The sequence below is a fragment of the Heterocephalus glaber genome, unplaced genomic scaffold (assembly GCF_053883595.1).
Source record: "Heterocephalus glaber isolate CG9 unplaced genomic scaffold, H.glaber_assembly_v1.0 deba00001428, whole genome shotgun sequence".
Classification (NCBI taxonomy): domain Eukaryota; kingdom Metazoa; phylum Chordata; class Mammalia; order Rodentia; family Bathyergidae; genus Heterocephalus; species Heterocephalus glaber.
The window spans coordinates 31195832-31214812 of record NW_028258293.1 but is presented as its reverse complement, the minus strand read 5'-3'; the positions used below and the strand labels follow the sequence as shown (position 1 = coordinate 31214812).

General features: G+C 36.7%; 1 protein-coding gene across 1 annotated transcript; it reads left to right on the top strand.

The window, feature by feature from the left end:
• The first annotated feature begins 4243 nt into the window (after window positions 1-4243).
• LOC101717398 (vomeronasal type-1 receptor 90-like) lies at window positions 4244-5156 on the top strand. Its single transcript, XM_013064973.2, has one exon. The coding sequence runs from the start codon at window positions 4245-4247 to the stop codon at window positions 5154-5156; it is 912 nt and encodes a 303-aa protein (XP_012920427.2). The 5' UTR covers window position 4244.
• Window positions 5157-18981: the final 13825 nt, after the last annotated feature.

Sequence of the window (18981 nt, the reverse complement as noted above, 5' to 3'; positions counted from 1 at the left end):
CATAGGATATGTGACCAGTAATTCCTGGAAGCCGCAAGCTCCACTTGGGAATGGGCTAGGGAAGAAGGTGCCTAAGACACACTGTTGGGAGGTGATTATGTAAGCTTCTGGGAAATCACAGGAGCTTCGACAAGTCTCTCACCCCAGAGCCCAACCATTGTGAAATAGGCATTGGGTTTGGACTAATTTGTATTTACCATCGAAATGAGAGAATAGGAAATGATTACATGGCTCTGATCCTTCATGCTATATGTCAAGGGAACTTAGAGAAAAATTTCAAGCACAGCTCTCCCCAAATGGCTATGATCCCACAGAGATTAAAGTATTAAGAGACAGGTGAAATGCTCCGCTGGCAACTACCGTGTTCTATCCTCCCCAATGGGGTCTTGTCACCTTTCTGCTGACACTGAAGTTACAGGCCTGCTGAGAAATGAGCTAATGATAAGTTTTCCATACAAATAAACTGGCTCTTCTCACATATGCCAAACTCCTCCACTCATCCCAGTAGGTAAGTGGGTATTATATTCAAGGAATGAAGAATTAGTTGGGTGACCAGGGTCCTAGACATGCTGTGAAGGAAGCCAGTGGAGTCCCTGAATTGAAAGTTTGTTGGACTCAGAAGAACAGTGCAGCTCCAGCCATCATCCAGCTCAAAGTAAGGTTCGTTCTGCAATGCAATGGAAAATAAATTTAGTAATTTAATTTAATGACTCATAAAATTAGCAGACTTTTTCAGATGAAATTCTAAACTAATTTCACATACGCATTCTTTTCTCTACATGAAGCTACTTTGGTTTACTACCCAAATCAATTTGCAGGGAAAATATTGTCACTTTAGAGTATGGCATCAGAATTTGTATTTATACCCCTTAGAAAATGAACTTTCATTATGAGTCTTCATGAAATACTCCATTTTTCTTCTACCATCTTTATAAAGCATTTTAAAATATGTTTGAACAAGTAATATCTGTAGTTGTTTATCTTAAAAGTTTCAAATTATTTAATATTTAGTGAGGTTCTTTGTTTAAAGAATCTTCCTATAGAGAGAACTTAACTTCATTTCTCCAAAATACCATTTTGTTATATGGACCTTTCTGTTCCCACTAATAATTTTATAAATTTCTATTTAATGGTGTCAGCAATTAGCCATGTGCTCTACCAATTAGGGGGTCTTACAGTCAAAGCACAGTGAAAGTTAGGCTGCAATGATGTTAAAAATAAAGAAAGTAAAGCGACAACAATAGATATTTCCTCTCCCATTCTACAAAGAGTCTAAGATTATAATCTGTCAGAATGTCATGCATAGAAAGAATATTCTTATTCATTCTTTTTTCTCCCTTCATTTTATTATAAAAATACTATTTCTGCTCTCATTGATAATGAATATTCCAGAACCTCTTTCTTGAGGAAAACATTTACAACAAAACATTTTCATCTTCCTGTATCTCTACATGTGGATGTTAGAATCCTTCACCTAACGCTGATTATTTGAGCATTTATTGGCAACAGGTAAATGTGAATTGGACTTTTCTTTGTAGTAAATTACAAAGGTTATGGTGATAAATGAAAGTGAAAACAGATTCACAAGAGCACAAGATGGGCCTTATTTCATTACTAAATAGAGAAGAACAACCTCGTACACAGCAAAATGACAGTTTCTGCTTGTGAAAAAGTGCCATTTGGGTTTCTGTACTTTGGAATAGCAATGAGCTTCTCTTGATATTGCTCAAATGCATTTAAACATCTTGATACAGTAAACACCTGTGAAGAATCAAGCCCCCAAGCATTCATTAGTGTTTGGAATTCAAAAAACAATAGATACTTTTCACTGTTGTGGGGGTGGTGTGGATGGTGTTCATCTACTGAAATAATCTTGAAAATTTGTTCTACCTTTTCCTGGAAGTGGCACATTTCACAAAAGCTGTGTGCTTAGGACTGACCATCTATTTGCCAATGACATTGCCTTCACCTTGGGTGTCAGCTCTTTCTCCCCTATTTTCTTTTTATTTTTTCATTCTGATTCTGTCAAATGGTGAAATTTGTAACAAATATATCCACACAGCTTCCTGACTCCCATATGCATGCTGAATCTTATTCCAGGCAGTTTTTTTTAAACTTTCATTTATTAATAAGAACAATGTGAAGTTCATCTGTGGATTCAGTAATAAGAAACAATTGGAGTGTTCGTTTATGTATCTAAGGTACCTGATTATGTGCTGGACATAAATCATTTCATCCCTGAACAACATGCACGTCATGCTTATATTGCAGGTGAGGAAGGACATGTGCCCTCCTTGCCTTTCTTTTTTCATGCTACAATCCATCCACCCACAACTCCAAAGGTACCCAAACTTGTACAGGGGTCTGTAGAGGCCTCTCCATCCCCCCTTGATTCCAGTTCTCTCCTGCCTCTGGCTCAAGTACATGCACCTGAGCATTCTTCCCTAGTAATGGCCCATTTCGTATCTACCACAAGTAGGTCCATGGTCTTAGAAATTGCAGAAGTAACACTATTTCAGTCAACCATTCCTGTATTATGATATTAATGAGAATATGGACCTTGTTACACTTCTCCTGAGGGTACAGCAGACTTCACCGTGAGTTATGACACTTTCCAAAAGTGACTGGTCAAAAAGCACGCACAGATTTCTCTGACAGTTTTTCCTAATTGTGTGTTAAATTTATCTCTATGCTCCCCATTAGGTTTTTCCTATCTCATTCCCAGTTTGCTTTCTGAATGAGGGTTCCTTCAGGCCTTTCTTCTGAGTTACTTTCCTTGTGATTTATTCATGTATTATTAACCTCCAGTTTCTGAGAGCAACTTGTTTCCTCCAGTGTGTAAAATGAGATTTTTGAGCTTGCTGTGTTAGGCCTCCTAGGTGCCTTAACAGACAGTATTGTCAGTCCTAAGAGCTGTATTACCAGGAGGGTCTTCTAGATTATCCTGCTGATGGAGAGAATTCCTGTCCCATCGACTGAGCTCCTCAGCTATGTGGTACAAAGCAGGTATGAGCAGGATAAGGCATGACTGGGAGGGGAGAATTAAATCTTGTTTTCAGGAGATGGTCATATTCTCCAGAATGTATTTCATAATAAGATAATATATTAATACAGAAGCGCTTATATACAAACACAATATAAATGTATTTTGAGTATGTTTCACCAAGAGATTTGTGTGATGCATAAATTTTAGAGACAGTTGGATGATTGATTGTATGTTTTTGTCATTGTTCTGAGTGTTCCATGGAAGCTAATATGAATGAATGATCATGACTGCCTCAAATTATGTAATTCTCATAGATGAGTGCTCTGAAGAAAGGAGACCAACTTTTATACTCCAAAGAAGCTTTGCAAGTTTCAGGTAATGATTCTCTGATCTTATGATGCTTTGAATGCTGTGTAAATCTTCTGCATCTGCATACATTTGCCAAGTCTTAGTTATTGGTCTTTGTAGAATTTGCCTCCTAAATAACGCTGAAAATAATGCAGTCCTTTACTCTCAGTGTCAGAAGATTTTAATATTATCTTTGAACAATTTTTAAAGATTCTATATTAAGACTAAACTGTTTGAAACAAAATTAAACTATAGCTTGAATTTCAGAGAAATCATATGAAAAAACAAATTTGTAAGTCACATTTTAATTTATGTCACCTTTATTTTTAAATATATTATCTTTAACAATTGTTATATATTGATTACATTATCAGGATATATTTTATAGTTTATAATAAATAGATTTTTAATAAATAATAGTATATCATTTATAGTGATGTGAAATACAAGACCATTTAGGCTTCTGTATTTTGTTACAGTGTGTGATCTACAAATCTCAGAGATCACTAGACAATCAGATTAAAATTTTTGGTTTACTTTTTCTGGACACATGTGAGGAAACATTAACTTACTGAATAAGGAAATGCAGGTACAAGGCCAAATAAAACAGCGGACTTTGAAAATTAAAAGTGAGAAAAATATGGGAATACATTTTTTATTATGGCAGCTTTATTACAGAGGTAGAGTGGTGCCCAGCAGGGAGATCCATAATGCATTCATTAGAAAGTGATGGAACTGGGAAAGCCCTGAAACAACCTGGAAGGTGTGAAGTGGACTTGTGTACATAAGTGGGAAAAGTACACATGGAGATGAATCCATATAATTCAAGAAGGCATAGTGTTGGTTAGGGTGATTAAGAAGGCAGGAATATGTATAATAAAGAATTTTCCATGCTTTTCTCCTCAGATATATGCTATTTGCTTCTTCTCCCATGAAGATGAATAATAATAGCAGATTTTCCAGTTTCATTGGCATACAACACATGTTTTTCTTTGAAGTCAGCATTGGGATCATGGCTAACACTGTCCTGCTTCTCTTTCATGTCCTCACATTCCTTCTGGAGCACAGGCCCAAGCCCACCGATCTGACCATTGGTCACTTGTCTCTTATTCACATAGTGATGCTCCTAACTATGGGCTTCATAGCTATAGACATTTTCAGGTATAAAGATTTGGGAAATGATATCATGTGTAAATCTGTTATCTATTTGCACAGGTTGATGCGGGGCCTCTCTGTCTGTACCACCTGCCTGTTGAGTATCCACCAGGCCATCACCCTCAGCCCCAGAAGGTCCTGTTTGGCAAAGTTCAAACAGAAATCCCTGCATCAGAACCTGTGCTTTCTCTTTTTATGGGTCTTCAACATGCTCATCAGTGGATGTTTTTTAAACTTCACTGTTGCCATTCCAAATGTGACCTCACATAATTTTATGTTTGTCACTCGATCTTGCTCCCTTTTGCCCATTAGATCCTTCCTTAAGTACATATCTTTGTCACTGATGACTTTCCAGCACATGTCCTTTATAGGACTCATGGCACTCTCAAGTGGGTACATGGTGATTCTCTTGTGCAGGCATAAAAGGCAGTCCCAGCATCTTCACAGCACCAGCCATTCTCCAAAAGCATCTGCAGAACAAAGGGCTACCTGGACTATTTTGTTGCTCATGAGTTTTTTTACTGTCATGTATATTTTGGACTGCGTTATTGAGTCCATCTCCACACTATTGTGGAATCATGACCCAGTTCATCATTGTGTCCACATGCTGGTTGGCAATGGCTATGCCACACTCAGTCCTTTGGTGCTCATCAGCACTGAAAGATGAATGATTAAGTGCTTTATATTCACATGGTGGAAACACGGTAAATTTTTTTCTATTTCATGATGGATAATTATCTGACAATGAACAATTGATATGAATTTTGGTGGTATCATTAAAATATAGAAATTATTATTTTTCTATTAAACATATTTACTTTGACATATGTTCCTGATACATACGTATTAGGACAATTTAACAGTATATCTTCATGAGGAAGCACAGGTTTCTAATTTTAACCTTATGTATAAGTACTAAAAATCTCATCTGGTTTTAAATTCTAAATGACATGATGTGTATCATTGGTTTTTTGAGAATAGACCAAGAGACTAAGAAGAAAGAAGAAAGCATTACAAATGTACAGAAAAAAATTGGGATGTTTTTGTGTTCATAGTTTTATGTGTACTATTTATGGTGAATTTATGGGTTTGTATGTTTCATATATATTTTATTTCAGTTATATCTCAAGAAACTTATTTAAAAAGAAACTGAAAAGAGAACAGAAAATCTGGATAAATAATTTCATGACTTAGTAAGTTATTAAATAATTCATGATCCTAGTGTCCTAAGACTATAAGTAACTTTGTATAGGATAACTGTAACCATTGCTTTTGTATGGGATTGGAAAAAATACAAATTTCATAAAGTAAAATTATGATGGTATTCATTCTCTAGACATAATTTAATAACATGAGTACATAACAACAGAAAAGTAATACATTTTGTTTCTGTTCTCTTGCTAAATTTATGTACTTCTTAAAAAATGTGTAAGTTATAAATGCATAATGGATACAGCTAGTGATAGGCAGAATATAACATAACTAAAATATCTGCCTGTATATTTTTGTTTTGGACACCAGACAATACTCACAATTTCTTAATATTATAATTTAAAAGGGCCGGGGATTTACCTCAGTGGTTCTTCTGCCTGCCTCACAAGTACAAGGACATGAGTTCGATCCCTGGTACTAAAAGAAAGGAAAAAAATTATAATTTAAATAAGAAATTTTAATGTTATTTCCTTTTTGAAAATAAAATCAGGTTCCACCGCTCCCAGCCCAGAGGTAGGGGCTTCCAGACCACCATTCCACTGCTCTCAGCCCAGAGGAAGGGACTTCTGGGCTGCCTTTCTACCACTTCCAGCCCAGAGGAGGTGAGCCATGTGGGTGCCAACAGCACACCGCCCCTTTCCCCCCGCCCTGTCGAAATGAAAAGACACATAAATAAGTCTCAAAACCAGACTTCCAGATCACCTACAGCAACCCCAAAGGGAAATGAGATGGAACACTCTGATACTCAACCACCTGGACTCCCTGAACTGGCAACAAAAGAAGATCTGGAAAAAATGAAATCAGAAATAATTTCTCTGATAACAGCAGAGATTGTGCCCATAGTACAGGACATGATTAATAAATTTAGAGAGGACACAGATAAAAAAAATAGAAGAGCTGAGGAACATGATGGAATCCCAACATAGGAAACAAATGGAATCCATAAAAGAGATACAAACAGATTTCCAGAAGATGAAAAACTCCATTGAAAGTCTACACAGCAGAATGAGCCAATGTGAGGACAGAATTTCAGATATAGAAGATAAGATTGCAATTAGTGACCAGGAAAAGAAAAACTGCTTCAAAATTGTAAGGGACCATGAGAAATCAATCCAGCAGCTACTAGATGATGCAAAGAAGAATAACACAAGACTGATTGGAGTCAACGAAAAAACAGGAGAGAGTGCAGATGACATAAAAAAACTATTCACAGAAGTAATAACAGAAAACTTCCCAAGTAGGGGATAAGAACTTGACATACAGATAAGCGAGGCATATAGGACTCCAAATAGCCTTGATCAAAAAAAAATCTACACATAGGCATATAATTGTTAAGATTCCAGAAACCCAACAGAACAAAGTTCTACAAGCAGAGAAAAGAAACACATCACATACAAAAGAAAGCCCATCAGAATCACAGCAGACTTCTTAACACAAACCCTCAAGGCGAAAAGAGCTTGGAGTGATGTATTCCAAGCCCTTAAAGAAAACAGCCTCCAACCCAGATTGATGTACCCTGCAAAACTATCTTTCAAAATTGATGGAGAAATAAGATACTTTCATGACAAAGAACACCTTAGAAACTTCATCAATACCAAACCAGCATTCCAAAAAATTTTAGATAATATCCTAGGGACAAACATTGAGGATCACAACTCCAGGAAGCACAGCAGAATGAATCCATCAAGTGCAACACGAAATTAAATGTAAAGGGGGAGAATCCAACAAAAAGAAAAAGTCATGAACTTCATCTCCCTAATGAGTGTATAATTCAATCTTGTTATTGTACTGATTAGTATTTTTCTGATTCTAGTGTTGCACATCTTTCTTTGCGCTGTACTGGCTATTTATCATCTTCTTGTGTCTACTTTTTAATTGGGTTATCTATTAACGAGCTGTAAGAGTTCTTTAAATATTCTGGTCACAGGTTATATGCATTATAAATATGGTCTCTTTAAGGACTACTTTTCATTTTCTTAATGATGTCATTTAAAGTTCTAAATTTTGATGGAATCTCATTTTATCAATTTTTTTCTTTTATACATCATGTTTTTTATGTCCTAGGAAATTCTTGCCTACCCTAAATTCATAAACATTTTCCCTTATAATTTCTTCTTAAAGTTTTATAGTTTTAGTCTTTCATATTTAGGTTCATAGATCCTTTCAAGTTATTTTTATGTATGGAAATAAAGGGTTGAGGTTAATTTTTTATATATGGATACCAGGTGTTCTAGTGCCATTTGCTGAAAACACTATCTTTTCCTCTGCTCTTGAATTGAGTTTATGATCTATAAAATGTTAATGTTAAATAATCTTTCAAAACTCAGTGGACCATATATGTGTGGTTCTATTTCTAGATTCTCTGTTTTATTCCAATGATCTCTATGTCTTTCCTTGCACCAAAACTGCCTTGATTACTGGAGCTTTAGAGAATGTCTTAAAATTAGGTACTGATCGTCTTCCAACACTGTTCTTTTTTTTTCCTTTTCTTTTTACTTTCCTAGGTCCTTTGTACTCCTACATAACTTTTAAATTTCAATATCCAATTCTTCATTTATAGCAAGTATGCATAGACCTGAAATTTTATATATACCTGTGTTTTCTAATCCTGCTAAATTCAAATACAAGTTCTAGGGCCTCCTAGAGATTTCTTAGTATTTCCTCTGTAGATGATCATTTCATCTAAATATAAAGATTTTACTTCTACCTTGCCAATCCTATCCTAATTGTGTCATTTTATTGCCAGATTATTTTGGTTTGGGCCTATGTTTCAAAGTTTAATGGATAGATGAAGAGTAGACATATCTGTCCTTGTTCCCCACCTTAGGGAGAAAGCATTGTATCTTCTCCATTCATATAAGGCATTTTTCCTGGAAGTATGGAGTACGTGTCTTTTATCTGTTGAGAAGATTCTGTTCTACTTCTAGTCTCCTGATAGCTTTTACCATGAACAGTTGTAGAATTTAATCCAATGCTTTTTCTCCAACTACCAACAGGATCATATGGCTTTTTCTTTCTGCTTTTTGGTTTAAATGTTTGATATAATTTATCAGTTTAAATGTATATGAGCCCATTGTTGTCATATTGGTAGGTTTTCAAGTTAGGAATATACTTTCTTTAATATATGCTATTCAAATTTTATATTTCCTCCAGAGTCAGTTTCATTAATTTGTCTTCCAAGGTACTTCTTAGAAGTTGTCCAATTTATTTCAAAAAAGATTTTTGCAATATGCTTTCTATATCCTTTTAAATTCCATAAAATCTGTGGTAATGTCTTCTAGATCTTGATATTGTAATGTTTAAAATGTATAATTGATATGGTGTAACAGGACGAAAAGGTCTAAAGGAGTAGAGGAAGTGGGAGGGGTAGGGGAAAGGAAAGAAGGGAAAAGAAAAAAATATGAGAACAGGAAAAAAATGGAAACAAAGTCTTTGCAAATGGGGAAGGGTGGAGGGGGTGAAGGGAGGGCAGGGGAAGGGGAAAAAAAATAAGAACCAAGATACTCATGTAAAGGTACAAGATCCCAGTGATGAATGTAACTATTTTATAACTAAAATGTACCAATCAACTTAACAGAAAAAAAAGAAAATAAAATCAATAATATTATTTTTCTTGTCCTTGACAAAATGTTAAGGAATGTTAAGGAACAGGATCATATACATGCTGAATTCAGGATTTCTCACAAAACACTTTATTTCTCTACTACACAATGTGTGTGATGTGAATCTGGGAATCTTTTTCTAATAATGTATCATGTAGGCAGTGTTACTGTAGGTGGTGAAAATTGCCTGCTCTAAATTCTGGATGAATTAAAATAAACATTGATTTTTTATGAGTGTTTTTTTATGACCGTTTACAAAATTAAATGTAATTAAGAGTCCAAATGTGAAGAATGATCTAAAATTAAGATATAAAGCAAATCAAAAGCTGTGCTGCCACTGCAGCATTCAGAGATAATCCAGGTAACTTATTTATGGGGCCTGTCAGGTCAGGGTACAGAATTTCCAACCCCTGATTAAGTCATCAGGATCTGGTGATGGAATTGAGAGTTCACATAGCAGATCTTCACAGAGACAAATGTGTAGCATAACAAGTGCCAAAGGAGATAGGAAAAAGAGTTCTCTAACTTTCCTACTGTAATAATGTAAATTTTCCTTTAAGCGTGGTTTGATTTCAAATTTAACAAAGGTATGATTCAAATATCTGCTTCTCTCGAGCAGGTGAGAGGGAAAGTGAAAATCCATGTCAATAGTTCTCTGGATTTTTATCAAGAATATATGAGTGCATATTTTAAAATTAAACAACATTTCAGAACATAGTGTCAGTAGAAGTAATTGAAAAAATTACATCTCCAATCCTACAGATATTGGCATAACCATGTGTGTTATATGAGCATGAGAAGTATTAGAGAAATAAAAAACATAAAATTATAAATTGAACTGCATATCTAAAAAAAGTCCTTTAAAAAACAGTGATTGAATTCCAGTTCTACAGTGATGTACCATTCCTCATGTTACCTTCAGCAAAAATTTTTAATAAAACTTTTCTAGGAATCTACCTGAAGAACTTGAAAAGTAAAGAAAAGCAGGCAATCTTCACAAGAGGCAAAACATGGAGATACGTCCTACATAGGTGTCGATTGAGTTCCCATTTCTTTCCTCTCATGAATATTTTTTTCTCTCTCGTGAACTGGCCTGGTAGTGGTAACAGAAAATCATGTACTTATGACATAGGAAAAGAGCAAAACAAGCCTGGAGGGTAGACAGTCCAGGATAGAATTTCAGAGGAGACAATCAGAGAAGAGGTTCCCTACAACTGTGTTTGTATACATCCGTATCAAATTGCAGGTATCAACCCAAATTCAAATGGGTCAAATCTAAGCAAACATAGCTCAGCTTCAGCAAACACAAAGAAAAGATTGAACAGAAAGGACTATCTAATCTAATAATGTAGAGCACCTTCCAAAACAAAACAGAAACATGCCCCCATTACATTTTGAAAGGACTAACAATACTGATTAATACAAACTTCCCCTATTCTTAGATAGGCAGAAGAAATATAGATAAAATGGCTATCCTTCCATAACTGATATAAGATTTAACACCATCCAAATCAAGGTATCAATAACATTCCTCACAGAGCTAGAGAAAACCATCCTAAAATTTATATGGAATGAGAAGAGCAATGCCCAGCCACAAGAGCAAAGCAGAGGGCATCGCAACAATTAACTTCAAGTTACACCACAAAGCAACAACGAAAAAAGCTGTGTGGTACTGGCATAAAAACAGTCATGTGGATCAGTGGAACAGAATAGAGAATACAGAAACATCCCCAGATGTATTCAGCTATTTATCTTTGACAAAGTGACCAAAAACATTCACTGGAGGAAAGACAGTCTCTTTAACAAATATTTCTGAGATAATTGGCTATCCACATGCAGAAGATTTAGTCTAGACCTATATATCTCACCATATACTAAACTAAAATAAAAATGGATGAAAGATCTCAATGTTAAACCAGAAACGCTAGATTCTACTGGAAGATAAAATAAGTTGAAGTCTTGAGGGCATAGGTCTAGGCAAGGACTTTCTGAACAGAACTTCAATTGCACAAGAAATAACAGCAAGAATCAACAAGTATGATTATACGAAATTGAAAAGCTTCTGTTCAACCAAGGAAACAAGAAGTAGAGTGAAGAAAAACCAACAGAAGGAAATATTTTGCCATCTATTCTTCAGACAGTGGACTAATTTCTAGAACATATAGAACTCAAAAAAATTAGACTACCCAAATAAAAGACCCAATCAATAAATGGGCAAGTGAAATGAATAGACACTTCTCAGAGAAAAAAGTACAAAAGGCCAAAAACATATGAAAATATGTTCAACATCTCTGGCAATTAGAGAAGTGCAAATTAAAACAATGCTAAAGTTTCCTCTTACACCAGAAAGAATGCCAATCATCAAGAAATCAAATAACAGCAAATGTTAATGTGGCTGTAGTGAAAAGGAAACACTCTTACATGGTTGGTGGAAATGTAAATTAGTACATATGGAAACCAGTATGGATATTTCTCAAACAATTACTATTAGAATTTCTATTTGACTCAGCTATTCCTCTTGTAGACAACTTTTCTTTTTTGGTACCGGGGATCAAACTCGGGTCTTTGCGCTTGCACAGCAGGTGGCGAAACCACTGAGCTAAATCCCCAGCCCAAGACAACTTTTCAAAAGAGTAAAAGACATCATATTACATTAATACATCCTTATCAATGTTTATAGCAACACAGTTTATAATAGCTAGATATTGGACAGCCTGTGTGTCCATCAACAGAAGAATGGGTAAAGAAAATGTGGTGTCTGTACATAAAGGAATACTACCCAACTAAAAGGAAGAATAAATTTGAGACATTTATTTGTAAGAAAATAGATACATCTGGAAAAGATAGTGTTAAGTGAAATAAATCAGACATACAAGCCTAAATACTGTATGGTGTCCCTCATTTGAGTAAGACATGGAAAAAATGAAGAGTAAAATAAAGGATTGAGAGGGGAAAACAGGGAGCTATCTTTTGCCATGGGGAGGGTTTCAGGAGAACACATGAGAGGGGAGGGAGGATGGGAAGTGGAAGTAAAAACATTTAAGAAACGTCATGTACATGTACTAATTACCCACAATGAATATAAAAATTATATGTTATAAATAGGAACTAAAAATCATAGTAATATGGAAAAAGGAAAAAGGGATTTAGAGATAGAGGGAGAGTGGTGTGTGGGGAGAGGAAGGAGATTAAAAGAGAATCAAGATGTGTTATGTAAACCACTGTGGAAATCAGTATGGAGATACCTCAAAGAACTAGGACTGGAAGTTCCATTTGACCCAGCTATTCCCCTGCTGGGGATCTTCCCCAAAGAATTAAAAGAAACATACCACAGTGATATATGTGCATCCATGTTCATAGCAGCACAATTTGTAATAACTAAAACTTGGAAACAGCCCACATGCCCATCAACTGGAGACTGGATAAAGAAAATGTGGTTTTTTAATAAAATGGAGTACTGCTCAGCAATAAAAAATGAGAAATTAGAGACATTTATAGCTAAATGGATGCACATTGAGGAGATACTCTTAAGTGAAATAAATAGGACACACATGTGTAAATACTGAATAGTTTCTCTAGTGTGAGAAATTGCAAGTGTAAATAAGGACTAAAAGGTATAATAGATAATGTGAAATAGGAAGAAAAGTGGCAAAGGGGAAGGGGGAGTGGGAGGGTAGGGGAAAAGAAAGAAGGGAATGGAAATAATATGAGAAAATGGAAAAATGGAAACAAAGTCTTTGTAAATAGGGAAGGATGGAGAGCATGAAGGGAGGGCTAGGAATGAGGAAAAAATAAGAACTAAGATGCATCATGTAAAGGTACAAGTTCCCAATGAGAAATGTAAATGTGTTGTATACCTAAAATGTACCAATAAAAGAATTTTTTTAAAAGATGTATTATGTACGTGGACCTACTCCCTAAGATGAACATAAACTTAGTGTACTGCAAACATGTACCAATAAAGCAAAAGTTTAAAAAGAATGATGTGTCTTTTATACTCATAAACTTTTTAAAAATTTAAAGATTCACCACATATTTTGATCATGCTTCATGAAATCACTTAAGACCCTTTCAATTTTGGTGTTATCCTGGGTTTGGTATCTATTGATTTTTTTGATTCTTTAGAATTAGTTCAATTTTCCTTGTTCTCTACACATTGAGTACTTGTGAATCACATCTTGGGGTGTTGTATTATATTGTGTTGTTAGTCCTGTTCCTATGTTCAGTAGAATGTTTTTGTTTTAGAAGAAACTCTACATTACTAAGTACAAATCATTGGCAGGGGGTCAGTCCTATATTTGTGTTTGTTCAAGCTCAGCTTGTTTAGATCTGGCTTCTGTGAATCTCAGTTAGTACTGACATTTGAGTTGAGATGACACATACACAACCTTGGTGAACCCTTTTCTGACTATCTGCTCTCTGGGATTCTCTTCTAGACACTTAGGCACCCAAAGGCCCATTATGCACTTTCCTCTGTTCAGAAGGACATGATTTGTATTACCAGTGCCAGGACAGTTCATGGGAGATTAAAAAATGTATAAGAGAAAAGAAATGGGAAGCTGACATGTGGGTCAGACATATCTGCCTGGGTTTACTTTTTTCTATTCTTCTTTACTTTTTAAAGTCCTCAGGTAGATTCTTATCAAATTTTTATCAAAACATTTTGCTGAAATTAACATGGGTGTGTGAGCATGGAAGAATGTTGTGGGTGGCCTCATTGCTTATGGCAGACTCTCTTGTTATCTCCAATCCTGGGGATCTGGCTATAACTAGAATACTCTGAACTGCCATTAATAGAGGTGAAGGAAAATGAGGAAGGCGAGCCAGGTGTCAAGTCTGAGGTTGTTTGTTCATTCTGCACTTCTCTCATTGCCTAATTGGAGGAATTCAGGATGTGGCTGGAAGGAGCACCATGCTCAGCACCTATTAGGGTCTCCATGTACCCTCTATGTGCTTCTCTCCATGAATTAGGGGACTGGAGAGTGGCAGGTCCAGAAGTGATACAGGAGATGAAATATAAAAATATTGTATCTCCCAGCCTGTTAGATGTCTGATACGCTGAGTTCGTGTTCTCTAAAAATTGAAGAATGAATTCTAAGAACAACAAGTTAAGAGTAGGAAAATCTTTATTGAAAGGATAGTTCCTGGAAAGCAGAAGAGGGACCAAATGGGTAGCCAAGGACTCCACTTTACAGGGAAGTTTTATAGAGCAAAACCCACATGGGTACAGCTATGATTAACCGATAAGGTTACAGATATAGTTACTTAGGTAATAATGATCCAGTGGGGAAACAAGTCATGTAACAAATGTGCATGGAAAGAACAAAGATTTTCCTAGGAAATGATGGGTCCAAAGGGCTTGGAGACCCATCAGGGTGACTGATATCTATCTAGACTTCAATAGGTCCAAGGTTTAACTTTTGAAGAAGTATGCTGGCTTGGTCATTTCATCTTTATCTTGAGGCCTGGTCTCTAACAGATGTATTTCTGGCCACAGTTGTGATGTGTTTCACCTTTGTCCTGACCCTCTTGAGGTTCTAACCCTATCTGACTGCCTGTAATATTTCTATCTAACTTAGCTGTCTATAATAGAAGGACAGAGTTATACACAGTTCTAAGGTGAAGAAATAGTTCCCCTGAGCCCACCACAGCACCTCATCTGCTCTTGCCATCTCCTGCTCTGGCCGTGCCTTGGAAGCTTTTTTGGAGCAGGTCTGGGGGTCATCCCAGCATGGTGTCCAATGCCACACTGACCTGGCAATGACCGGTTTGCTCCATCTGCTGCATGATGCAAATCTCAGAGAGCAAGGAGGCAGTGCAGAGCTGGAAATGTGAGGTCAGCTGCCATCTGGAAGGGGGACACCAAGAGGGCACCAAACATAGGAGGGGGATAAACTACTCCTTCCTCCAAACAATCAGCTCCTTCCACCTGAGCCTCAAGGACCTGGGATTATCTTAGTTGATAGGGGTTTTATTACTATATTAATTTTACTGTTTGATTTTGGATTATTTAGTTTTTATGTCTTCTTGGTTCAGTGTTGGTAATTCAAATGTATCTAGAAATCTATCCATTTCTTTTTAATTCTCTAATTTATTGGAGTACATGTTTGCAAAGTAGTTGCTAGTAATCTTCTGGAGGTCAGTGGCGTCCATTATGATTTTACTTGTTCATTTCTAATTGTCTTCATATGGTTCTTTTCTTTTTGTAGTAAGAATGACTAAGGGTTTGTCTATTTTGTTTGTTCATTCAAATAATCAGCTGTTAGTTTCACTGATTCTTTGTATTTTTTTAGTCTCAATTTTGTAGTTTCTCTTCTGATTTTTATAATTTCTTTCCTTGTACCAGCTTTGGATTTGGATTGTTCTTTTTTTTTTTTTCCTAGGACCTTGAGGTACAACATTAGGTTATTTAATTTTGCTCAATTTGTTTTTCCAAGATGGGTATTCACAGCTATAAGCCTCCCTCTGAGGACTGATTTCCTTGTGTTCCATAACTTCTGACATATTGCAATGGTATTATTTTTTGGTTCTAGGAACTAATTTCTTCCTTGATTTCTTTGTAACCCATTGGTTATTCAAGTGTGTATTGTATAATTTCTGCATGTTTGCATAATTTCTGTGGTTTCTTTTGCCATTGATTTCCAGTTTCACTATCCTGTGCTCTGATAATATGTATTAGATAATTTTGATTCTTTTGCAAATTACTAAAACATGCTTTATGGACTAGTATGTGGTCTCTTTTGGAGAAAGTTCCATGTGCTGCTGAGAAGAATGGGTATTTTTTTGTTATTGTTTGGTGAAATACTCTGTAAATGTCTATTGACTCCATTTGTTCAAAGATTTGTTCAACTCATATTTCTTTGTTGGTTTTTTTGCCTATTCGATGTGTCAGTTGTGACAGTGGGGTATGGAAGTCCCCCATTTAGGGGAAGTTCACCCTAAAATTGTGTTGACATTTATCTGATCTTTTATGCCCAGTAGTGTTTATGAAGTTGAGTGCACCAGTGTGCAGTGTATTTATGTTTGTAATTGTTATCTCTTCCTGTTGAATTGTGCCCTTAACTAATATGTAGTTCTGATCTTCTTTGCCTCTTCTGATTAGTTTTGATTTGAAGGTCACTTTGTGAAAATAGGACAGCTACTCCTGCTTGTTTTCAAGTCTCTACTGTATGGAACATTTTTCCCATCCTTTCATTTTTTAGTCTATTAATTTCTTTTGGGGATAAAATATGTTTCTTGCATACAGCATACTATTTGGTTTGGTTTTGTAACCCATTCTGCCAATCCATTTGTGTTTTTTGATTGAAGAATTGAAATCATTCACAATGACAGTTATTAATAAAGGTATTGACTTATTCCTGTCACTCTATTATCTTCCTGTTTCTGGTTCCCATTTTTTCCCTTCTGCTTGGCATCTTACCCAGCCTAGTATATTCATTTTTTTAGTTTTTTGGCATTGTTGACTTCATTTTGAGGATTATCCATCAATTCTCCATCAATTTTGAAAGATATTTTTGTAGGATATATCAGTATTTATGGTTTGAAATTCGAAGCTCCCCTGGACAGAACAACTGCACAAAGACAATTCAGATGTTGGAATGCAAAGAAACCCAATTAATAGCAACAGAAATGCCACCCTAGTGATAGCAATGAAGTCAGCAGCAATAATAGAATCAAACAAAAACTAGATATTGATATACCATAAGAACCAATAATGTACCACGTTTAACCATAGAAAAGAGATTTATAATTATATTATAAACACCAAGACAAACCAAATATTGACTTATAAAAAATACCTACTAAAAAGAATTCAACAGTAATAACCCAGGGTTAACTAAATATCTAAAGATTAATAAAACATAATGATTGTACTAACAATGATAGAGAGAGTGGGTGATGTAAGAATTAAAGAAGTAAAATTTGGAAAATAAAGAAATGAAAGATGAGAAAAGAAGATAAAGAATCATTTACAGAATATAAGGAAGTTAGTAGAATTTGATAAAAGTAACAGAAAAGAACAAACAAGAGAAAGAAGAAAACAGAGAGCAAAATAAAGAAAATTTAAATAAAAAGGAAAAAAGACCCAAACTCCAAAGGAGAAAGAAATAGAAAGAGAGAGAGAGAGAGAGAGACAGAGACAGAGACAGAGACAGAGAGAAAGCCAGCCAAAAAGATTCCTCTCTGTTTCTCAGTGAGTCTTTTCTTTCCAGGGTCTATGGTCTGGGAACCCAGAAGATATGAGTGGAGAATAATGAGTCATTGCTAAGACCCATTTTTTCTCCACACTCCTGTTTTGTGTGTGAATGTTGGACCCTTCCCCAACTTTCCCACTTAATGGAAGCAGTTCATGGTGTCCACCCTAACACGGTAGTTACTCCAGCAGCTCTCACTTTCCATGTCCATCTGTTAACCTCAAGTCATGGTTTTCTCTGCCTAGCTTTATGGCCTGCAGGTCTGTGATATGCCCCCTGCTCCAGAGGCCCCTCTGTCCATACACCCCAGGCCATAGTAAACATCCAAACTGAGCCATATCCTTGCTCATATTGGTAGATGGGGAAAGCAAACAGACCACTGAGTTCTGTGCTGGATGTAAGCAGGAGAGGATGGAGGACGTGTGATCGAGAAGTCTGCTGATCTTAATGCCACCACCTTCAGACATAGCCCCTCTGGAAGCTACACATGCTCAATTCATGAGCTCGGTGACAGCTCCCACACTCTGATGGAAGAAATGGCCTCAGCAGCACCTGCCACTGCTGTTCTCCTGCCTGAGTGTAGAGCTCTGGGTGAGCAGAGTCGAGGACAGGAGAGATGGGCCCAGCCTCAGGCTATGAGCTGACTCAGCTCACCAGACTGACACACATGTTTCCTAGGCTCTTGGCCACAGTGTCCAAGATCTATGTACAAACTGGGGAGGTGATAGTCTGCCCAGTCCTGCTCAGAGGCCATCTGGGTCCCACGCTTGGCTCTGGCTCCTGCCCTGACAGAGTGATGGGGACAGGCTGGGATATGATCAGAGGAGGTACATTAGATGCAAAGGGGCCTGGAACCCCACCAATGAACCTAAGGGGAGAAGTTCTATCTCCCAGGAGAAAAACAGGTAGTTGAGTACCAAGGCCAGAGAGGGGACCTTTAGAGAAAGGTGCCTGGAAAGAGAACTGGCTTTTATCCAGAACTGACCTTACATCCTGGTCTCTAATTCTCCTAGAGCCATACAAAGAAAGGTCTGTGACTCCATTGTGATTCCATTTTACAGATGAGGAAACTGAGGTTCCAAAAGGCAAGAAGACCACCTCTGTGTCACTCGGCACATAGCAGTACAACTGCAGAGGCAACTCCAGCAGCAACAGAACAGCCTCCAGAGGACAATGGCATGGACTCCATGTGAACACAAGAGTTCTTCATCAGGGCTTCCTGGTCAGAGAGTGAGCACCCCATCATTGGAAGTTTGCAAGTGGAGGAGCTACTGGAGGGAGGGAGCTTTGTGGCTGACAGGAACACAGAAATGTGTAGGGTCACCTTCAATGTCACCCCAGTGCTGAAATTTGGACATAAAGACCAGGACATAGGGAGGCTGTAGAGATGGCCCTGCTTCTGTGGACAGAGGACCAGGTATCCCACTGTAGCCTAAGCAGGTCCTCAGTGGAGTGACCAGGACTGACAGCAGCCATCTGCATG

Bases quoted from the DNA above. Each gene is read 5' to 3' on its own strand.
- LOC101717398 (XM_013064973.2), top strand. From the start codon at position 4,245: ATGCTATTTGCTTCTTCTCCCATGAAGATGAATAATAATAGCAGATTT.